The 9,462-nt window shown below is 49.4% G+C and overlaps 1 protein-coding gene across 1 annotated transcript; it reads right to left on the bottom strand.

Annotated features, from left to right (window-relative positions):
* Positions 1–5,285: 5,285 nt before the first annotated feature.
* Positions 5,286–6,248, bottom strand: LOC134381077 (proline-rich protein HaeIII subfamily 1-like). The gene is made up of 4 exons (XM_063101147.1): positions 6,182–6,248; positions 5,958–6,139; positions 5,540–5,770; positions 5,286–5,444 (listed from the first exon to the last, which is right to left on the bottom strand). Exons 1-4 carry the CDS (start codon positions 6,246–6,248, stop codon positions 5,286–5,288), a joined length of 639 nt encoding a protein of 212 aa, XP_062957217.1.
* Positions 6,249–9,462: the final 3,214 nt, after the last annotated feature.

The following is a 9,462-nucleotide window of genomic DNA, read 5'->3' on the forward strand; positions in this document are numbered from 1 at the left end:
AATTAGACTGGACAAGGAGTAAAAGATGAAATATAACTAAAGAATCTTCTCTGTAGTTAGGAAAAAAAATCCAGCTGACACCCATCTAGTTTAGTTTCAATGGTTGAGACATGGCCAGTCTTATAAATAATATCAAAGATTATTTCAGCCTCCAGGAATTTTTCAAAACCACATTTTTTTATTTGTTGCCAACCCATCCTGTTTTTTTATTTTTTTCCCCAAAGGTTGAAGAAGAGGAATAACGTAGAACCCATTTAAAAGTTTTGTTAAAACTCATGCTCGCAAGTCTGATTACTTTCAGATTTTGTCCATCTTCCAAATCCAAAATATAATTCTATGATAATATTTATAGCCAAGTCTATTTCTATTTAGAAGTAGGAGAACAGAGAAGTTTTCTTTTAGAATTTCTTTTGTAATATAATTTTGGCTGTCTCTGTTTCACCCTATTTTTCTCTCTTTTAAACAAATCTTATCCATATTCCCCTAATCTAAGTTTCAATTCTTCTAATCTGCCCAGGCCAGGATAATTGAAGTAAGAAAAAAAAAAAAAATAGTAGCAATACTATGCATCCTTTATTTACATGGCAACCTTCTTTTACAGATTCTAAGCTTTAGACTAGGGAGTGAGAACATTGCCTTCTAAATATTTGTGGGCTGGATCTAGGTTCTTGGTTAAAGGCATTTAATATGGCTCGAAATACTTGGCATAACTATCAAGGTTACAGTTTTCTAAGGGCCACTTGTTATTTTCCTTTGTTACATAATCCTATCTCATTTCTGTCCCTCTCAACAGGCCTTCCAGACCAGTGGACTATCAGAGATTAGAAAGCCCAGCCTTTCAGCTGAATGCACTGTTTTGTGCACTGCAGATAGCTCTGGGCTTCTTACATCTCCAACTCTAACAGAGAAATTGCAACTTTTATTACAACAAGTTCAGCATAATAACATACTTTTAATCTTGGAACATTCGTGATGGAAACTGGGTTAGGAAATCCCACGTCACCACACCTCTTGCTTATGTAATGAACCTCAGGGAACACCAACTATGTCTGGCAGCAAACCCAGCCTCCGTCCCCTTCCCTATGTCACTGATAATCATTACTTCTTACTCCACCACCGACTCCAGCCAGGAGGACTTCCCACGCTCATTGTGCATGCTGTCACCCATCTTCAGTCCATAAAAGCCTTCACGTGGCACCTACTGTTTTCAGCACCACACTCTCCCGAGTGAGCCACGGGCCGGCCCTCGGGGCACCTACTGTTTGCAAAGGAAGCACTGTGTTTCATTCTCCACTCTATCAATTCCTTGATTAAAAGACTGGCTCAGAGTATCTCTTTTCAGAAAGTGTTCTCTGCTTAACTGCACCCCTCTCCAATGTCTCTGTACATTTGTACTCTCTGGTGAGCACACCTCCAGGGCTGCCTAAGACAGTGTTCCTCTTTTTAACCATGACCCATAGGAAGGAATACATTTGGCCGTACAGCAACCCTATACGTGCACATGCACATATACAACTTACAATATAGTGAACTGAAACACAAGTTTCATGAAAACAATACTATGTAGGATGCACTTTAGTCTTTTTACTTCTAGTTTTGTTTCATTAAGAGAAAGAGCTGTTTTTTTACCTACAAAATTAACAGACAGTTTGAAAAACTTTAAGGAACCCTGGATATTTAGCAGGCATAGAAACTAATTAGGGATTCTAAAGGATAAACCTATAATTCAACCAGGAAGTGAGTTAAGGGAGAATGTTCACAATGTGTTATCAGAAAAGTGAAGATTGTTCTGAATAAGGTATTTGCAAACAAATGCTGTTTGGCCAAATCCTCTGAATTTCTAAGTGAACACACAAACACACACACACACGCACACATATTCACACACATTTATAAGTATTATATACTTAATATATTATATATGTATGTATTATATACTAAATATATATGTGTTTTATATATATATGAATTTTTTTGATCAAGTCCCATCTAGACTTCGAATGTTCTAAGGGCTATGACTGAACCCCACATGGGGTGTTGTGGGAGCAGGGAGGGGGCCCCTAATTCAGATAGGGGTGGGTAAACTTCCTGGAGGTGGTGGCTCATGGAGGAGGCTAGAAGGGGAGAGACACCTTCTCTCCAGACTAAGAAGTTTGCAAGTGAGGACATGGAACCTCTTGAATAAGTAGGGGCTCGTGCATGAGTGGTCCCTATGGCTGTAGTGAAGGGTGCAGATGGGGCAGTGGCCAGAGTTGGGCTAAGGAGCTTGACTATTCTCCTGAAGCAGCAAGGAAATCCATTGAGAGCTTTTAAGAACAGCAGCAGGATAACCAGTTTTCTGTTTTGCAAAGATCACTGAAGATGCCATATGTGGAACACTGGCCTTCCAAGAAGTCAGGTGGAGCAAGGATCTATTAGGAGGCTGATGTCAAAAACCAGAGGAGAAATAGTACAAAGGACCTCGCCCGAGACAATGGTGGTGGGAGTGGAGAAGAGGGAGGCCTCTGAGAGGCATTAAAGATATGGTAGCAGGTGGCTTGAAGCTGGTGGCATGTGAAGGGTGAGGCAGAGAGTCATGTCTCGAATGGCTCCCAGGTTTCCAACAGGAATGACCATGGTGGAGTCAGTGCCAGCCACTTGGATGGGAAATGTGAGGAGGACAATTTCTGGGGAAATAGTTCAATTATAGATGTATTGAGTTTGGAGTTTGGAGTTTGGAGTCCAATAGCCACCTGGATGGGGAGCTTGGGGAGAGGTCAGGCTTGGTGTCAGAAGTCAAGGGTTAGATGAAGCCACAAAGAGAAGTTATGCAGTGGGACCAACAGAGGATTGGGGATGAGGCCTTGGGAAGGCCCCCGATTAAGAGAAATTGCTGATCTGCTGAAGGTCAGTCTTTTGGATGCCTCTGGTTAGTGCGGAGTCAGCACAAACAGCCCTTGTCTTTCCTTCCTGCCTGCCTCCCCTGGCTGTAAATGCTGCAGAGCTCTCATGGACAGCAGGAGGAATGCAGAGTCTTGAACGTGTTTATTCAGCACAGTCCCTGCTTCAGGAGCCCCCTGGAGATGGCAATGATGCCGGGCAGAGAGCACAGCTGCAACAAAAGCAGGACGAGTTAAGGGTGACTCTGGACTAGTCATTCATAAAGAATAAAGGGCCAGTTCTGAAATGTTTGCTGGGTAAAATCCCAAATTCCTGTAGACTCCCCATGCTCTTTTCACACATTGGAGTGTTGTACTATATATGTCTTCCAGAGGGCCATAAACTAAGTTGAGAAGGCTGGTTTTTAATTTTTAATTTTTTTATTTTTGTATTTATTTTTATTTTTTTTAACTAGATTTTCAGTCTTCCCAGCTTCAATCACTTCATTGTGTGTGAATCCACAGGTCAGCCTGTAGTGGAGGGATCAGGATGGGGTAGGCACTAGAGAAGGCAGAGCTCAATTTCTTAGGAGAGGTCTTAGGAGCAGTGGTGCTCACAGTTATGGGCTGAATTGTGTCCCCCCAAAATTCATATGTTGGAGTCCTAATCCTCCAAACCTCAGAATGTGACTGTATTTGGAGATAGGGTCTTTAAAGAGATAATTAACTTAAAATGAGTTAAAAGTCATGTGGGTGGGCCCTAATCCAATACAACTGGTGCCCATAGAAGGAGAGATCAGTACACAGACACACACAAAGGAAGACCATGAGAAGACACAGGGAGAAGGGCGTCATTTGCAAGCCAAGGAGGGCGGACTCAGAAGACACCAACCCTGCTAGGACCTTGATCTTGGACTTGCAGACTCCAGAACTGTGAGAAAATAAATCTGTTTGTTAGGCCACCCTATCTGTGGTCTTTTGTTATGGCAGCCCCAGCAAACAAGTACGCTCTATTTTTATGATGGAGACTGGTGCATTTTCAGGAGGAAAAAACAACCCAGTCTACCACTGTTTAGCAAGGGGTGGAGGGAAATTAAAAACCAAAACTATCAACTGGAACACAGGAGAAACATTTTTCACGGTTAAGTTTATTTACTGCTGTGCCGTTTACCCAGTCCTTTCACAAACCTTAACTCATTTCATCTTCACGACTTTCTGGGGGCATCAGCTGGGAGCTTGTTAGAAATGCACATTCTCGGGTCCCACTGATGGCTTACAGAGTCAGAAACTGAGGGACTGGGGAGAGGGATAGCACTCGTGTCTTAAATTTGGGGGGATTCTGATGTAACTAAAGTGCAGAACCACCGAAGTAGGGGCTGATCCCGTGGGGACAAGCGGTTGGGGGTAACCGACTTTTTCCCAGTCGTGAGTGGCCAGCAAGGACGGTCCCCCTGGCAACTGGCCAGAGCGCTGACGGCTGCAGCGTTCGCCCACGTTGCCAGGGCTTGTCCCTAGAACGTCTGGACACTCAGAGCGCCCACTCGGGGTCCGGTAGGTGAGCGGTGCCCCCGGCCTCGGGCAGCGGCGGGCAGTTGCGCGGCGGGAGAGAGGTGAGGAGCTAGACCCGGAGCCCGGGAGCCCCGGGGCCGCCGGGCGCGGGCGTGTGGGCGCGTCCTCGGGCGGGGGCGCGCCGAGGGGCTGGGTCGCGCCGGCCCCGCCGGCCTGGCGCGCTGTCCGAGCCACTCAGAGCGCCCGGCGGCCGACACCCGGGGGCCCCACAATTAATACCCGCGCCCGCCCGCCGCGCCGGGACTTGCGCGCCCGCTCTTGGGTAAGGAGGCGCCGGGTCAGCCCTGACGAGCTCGCAGCCAGCTCTGCCCCGGCAGCTGCGGCGACTGGGGCCGGGCCGATCCTCAGGGCCCCTCTTGGAGAGCCAGCTGGAGCCGGGGACTGTGCCGCCCCATCCCCCGGCCCGGCGCCGTCGCCGCCGCGGGGGACTTTGTGCAGGCAGCGGGCCCGGCAGGTGGCCGCCGAGAAGGTGAGTGGGGGCGGGGAGTCGGGGCGCGTGTGGATGCGGGCCCTGGCGCCCAGGTCTCCGCTCCCGGCGCTCCAGAGTTTCAGTCAGGACCCGGGGGAGGCGCAGAGGCGAACCCGCTGCGAGTGTGTTTACTGGGGCGAAGAGCGAGTCCGTAGGACGGCCACTGCCCCCGGTCGGGGGAGCGACATGCCCGCTGCAGCCTCCCTGGAGCTCGCCCCGAGCCTCTTTCTAGCCCCGGGACCCGGGGGACGTGACAGACCACCGCCCTCCCCTCCGTCCCTTTAATTCAGGCGGAGGAGAGCTACTGAGACACAGGACACAAACTTCCTTTTCAAACACACCGAAAACTGCCTTTGCAGTGTCTTAAAACAGGATGTGCATGTGCCGATTCATCGCGGTTTCCTCGGGACACCTCCGGGGACGGGGCTGGACCGGCTGGCGGGCGACGGGGGCGGCTCTGGGCGCGCGTTCGTGTCTCGGGGCGTGGGGACAGCTCTGGTCCCCTCCGCCCGGTAGTCTAGCCCAGCATACTCCCCTCGGGCTCGGCCCTGCTCGGGAAGGGGCTGACCCACAGCGGTGGGCACGGCGGTCCCTGCGCTCGGCTATGCTCCATGTTCCCCACCCTCTCTGCCCTGCTGCTTGCCCCGTCCCCAGGGTGCTTCCTCCTGGTGGCCCGGCAGAGGGCGCCAGCTCCTGGTCGCTTTTCGGGACAGCAAAGGGGAGGGGACTTGTGCGAGTCTCCAGGTAAGGAGCGAAGTGAATCATCCGAGAGGGGGGACTCGATCCTCGCTCTGTGGAAAAGAGGCGGGGAGTGGCCTTGGCGCTGCTGAGAAGATCGGGGTGCCGAGCCGCCATCCGGCGGGAAGCGGCGATTCTGCCACCCGGAGGTGCAGGGAAAGCTCAGAAGGTGAGGGATGTCCCTCCGCACGGTGGCCGAGGGGTAGGGAACGGCAGCCTGGGGCTAAGGCCGGCGGACACTGGCACGCGCCCCCTCTCCGGGCCGGAGGTGGGGTCAGTTCTCCTCTGGCTGCGGGCGGTCCTGCAGGGGTGGCGGCGGGAACCTGGGAGCCGCCCGCAGGGAGGGGGCGGCGGGTCCGCGGGCCGCTGCCACCGGGCGCCGCGGGCTGCCCGCGGGGGTCCCGGAGCAGTAACAAAGGCGCCGCGCGGCCGCTGCTTCCACCCACTTCCGTCCCCGGCGCGCCCTGGCGCGCGCCGCCCGGAGGAACGGGCCGGGTCAGGATTTCTTTCCGCGGAGTTTCGGGAAGTTAGCACGGCTGCCCGTTACGCGGGGAAGAGGGGCGGGGAAGGGGCGGCCCCGGGGAGGGGCGCGCGAGGGTTCCGAGCTGCGACATCGCCTGTTTCCTCTCGCGCGCGGGTTTGAACTCCGCGCGCGGCGCGCCCTGCCACCCCGCCCGCCCACACCGCTCCCTGCTGTTTCTGAGCGCTCGAAGGCTCCCCGAAGGGACTGGTTTAGTCCCGGGGTGACAGCCAGCCGGCACCTTAAGTGGAGCTCCAGAAGGCAGTAATTGCATTACTGTGAGTGAGCCGCGGGGAGGCTCCAGTCCAGGCCGCAATCTGGGTCAGGTGCGGGGTTCAGCGCTTTGGACGTAGGCATTACAGATCTTGTGAAGCCTGACAGTTTATCGGAACTGGAAGTTCCGCAGAGAGGGAGAAGCCAACTGCGGAAATCAGTTGAACCCTCCCACTCCCCCTCTCCCCAACCCCCCAGGTTGTGGTAACTTCATGCAAACCCTAGCACAGGCCCAAGTGTTGTCTTTGAAATGCCAGGGTCAGCATCTCTACTGCGCGCCAGACGTTTCCCGGGATCTGGACAGGAGAGGAGGAGGTGCTGCTGAAGAGAAATCCCGGCACTCGGCCGAGTGTGAAACCTTAGCTCTCAGTAATCAATGGAGGGAATTCACGTTTTGGTATCTTGTCTTATCTGCCTCCACCCCTTTTGTTGTAAGTCAAGGGCAGGAGCTGGTTTTTATGACGCGCCTAATGTAAGGGACAATCTAATTAACACTGTGGAAGGATCTGCACATTTGTCTTTTAAACTTCACAGCCTCCTCCAAGGAGGTTATTTCTTTTTTACTGATGAGGAAACCGAGCCTAAAAAAGGCCAACAGGTCCAAGAGTCTGTCCCGCTCCAAAGAGGAGTGTTTACTTGTCCCAGTTTCTTTGGCAAAGGCTGTTCCCGAAGAGTTTTTTTCTGGATTGCTGGGTAAACGCTGTAACCCCAGGTTCAGGTTTGATTGTCAGGCATTAGGGTTTGATTGACTTTTCATATATTGCTGGCTTCTGTTAGAGCCAGCGCCTCAGTTAAACCAACTAAACTCCGTTTCAAGTTTAAGGTGAATGGAGAGAAATAAGGCTTCTTCCAAACACCTTTAGAATTAACAAGACTTTCCAAAGCGGGTCAGAAATAGCTCTTCTTTGCTTTACGTGGTCTCATTAGGCAGGTGGGCCAGGAGTCAGGAACTCTGCACAGCAAGGAGCTCCACTTGCCTTCCCTGTTGCAAGGAGCAGCATTTCCAACCCTGTTTAAGCTGTGTGTGACTTCCTCACCGCACTAAATGTGGGTTTAAAATTAAGAAAAGTCTGCCTTGGAAAAAACGGCCAGCCTTACTGACTGATAAGTTAAAATTTATGTTAGGGATCTAAGAATATGTGACATTGAGTTCAAATTTATAGTACTGTATAGAACTTTGGTATTGTCCTGAATGTACTTACAATGTATTGCCTTAAAGAAAGATGTTTGAAACTCTGGAATGACAGTCTGGGACTCAGAATGTCCTAGTGCTGTGCCATTCGTGGAGACACCAGGTGTGTTGTTTAAGGGCAAGCGTCTGAAGTCAGAGTGGCTGGGTTCAAATGCTGCCTCCACCATTTATAACTCTGTAACCTGGGACAGTTGTCAGACTCTGTGAGCTTCACTTTCCCTTTTTAAAACGGATAATAATAGTGCCTCCTGCTTTCAAGCTTTGAGGTTAAGTGAGATAATTCGTATAAGATACTTAGGACAGTGTCCAGCACATAGTAGCTGCTCAACAAGTGTTAGCTAACAACAGTGATGTTTAAGAACAGGATCCTTTTTTCCCTTCTCCTCATCCAAGAGAGGTAAAGTAGTTGATAGTTGCCTTGAAGCCACGGTTCTTCTTAGTCAGTACTGCGATATAGTGCAGTTGATTCCTCCTCCTCGTTAGCAAGTTGGCGGTAGGGAAACGTTGGTAGTGATGGAAAATTTTGTCCAGTTTCCCAAGGAATTTACAGGGGCTCCAGGACTGCAGGGCTTTCCTCCTGGTTTTACCACTGGGTAATTTTGTGGCTGGCCCTCCAACCATTACCCATTCCTTTAAGTTTAATAGTATTCTTATGGCCAAGATGACAGGACTTAAAAAACAAAAGCAAAAACAAAACACCCAAACCAGACCAACTGGAGAAAAGGAAGCAAGCGTTCTCTTTTCTCATTCACTAGCCATTTACAGCACTAAAGAAAAATCATCTGCTTCTGTGAAAATTGTGCTAGCCCAATCTTGGAAACAGAGACCATTTCCTTGGAAATAGAATATTTTCTGAGAGTGTGTTTAAAGGTGAGCCACCACGTTGATAGAAGCGGAAGGATAGTTTGAGATATAACATTTCAAAAATATGTGCTCAAATATGGTAAACCGTGTATGATCTGAAAATGGCTACACTAACTTTTAGAAGGTGGCAGAATAAGGTACAGGTCAGTAAAGCTAAACAACTACATAAGCTAAACAACTAGCTAAACAACCATATATTAAAAACTTGAAAGTTTTTCAATTTAGCAAATATAAGTGGAGAAATCATTTTCTTATAGCATCAGGTCATTTTTGCTATTTTATAGCTCCTGATTTTGTTTTTGCTTTTTTCTTTTAAACTTCCAGCTATGCGCTAAAGCATTATAGACAATCACATCATTAAACACCGCTTGATGGTGTAGTTTCCCTGAAAGTTGTCTCCAAGAAGTGTGTGGACACAGCACGGGGAGGGATTGTCATTACATTGGTTTTACATTGGGATAGGAAAGGCAGTTTTGCCCTACACTGGAAAGTGAGCTGCCGGTGTAACCAATGGACAGCATGTAAAGGGTTAGCAGCAAGATCCCTGCTTTTGTGCATCTCGCTCCATTTGTAGCCACTTGTTGTTGACCTCCACTGGGAAGAAAGAAGCAGCTGCAGGGCATGCGCCAGACCTGCGCTGGGCTGTCGCTTCCATTGTAGGGAAGATGAACAGGCAGCGTTATTTTGGATCACATAGCAGCATGTTCAAAAGCATCTTGCATTCCCCAGCTGTTCCACAACTTCTTCGCATATGGGAGAGAATTTGCCAGCTGCTGGGGCAACTGTACTTACATTTTTATGCTTTTGTTTAGTAAACAAGGAAGGGAAAAATCCAGGAACCTTTGTTAAACTGTAGTCATTGTAAATAGTCTTACTTGTTTCTGTTATGTCAGTGTTATTCTGGATATAGTCTGTCAGCGGAGAAGATTTAAAAGGAAATGTCAGAATTAACATTTTCTTCCAAATCATTTTTTTTTTT

Source organism: Cynocephalus volans, chromosome 6 (genome assembly GCF_027409185.1).
Source record: "Cynocephalus volans isolate mCynVol1 chromosome 6, mCynVol1.pri, whole genome shotgun sequence".
In the NCBI taxonomy this organism is placed as follows: domain Eukaryota; kingdom Metazoa; phylum Chordata; class Mammalia; order Dermoptera; family Cynocephalidae; genus Cynocephalus; species Cynocephalus volans.

Coding starts and splice junctions, on each gene's coding strand:
- LOC134381077 (XM_063101147.1), bottom strand. CDS start 6,248: ATGTCGCAGCTCGGAACCCTCGCGCGCCCCTCCCCGGGGCCGCCCCTT. Junction 6,140..6,181: donor TCCCCGCCCCTCTTCCCCGC/GTAACGGGCAGC, acceptor CTCCGCGGAAAG/AAATCCTGACCCGGCCCGTT. Junction 5,771..5,957: donor TCCCTGCGGGCGGCTCCCAG/GTTCCCGCCGCC, acceptor TCCGGGTGGCAG/AATCGCCGCTTCCCGCCGGA.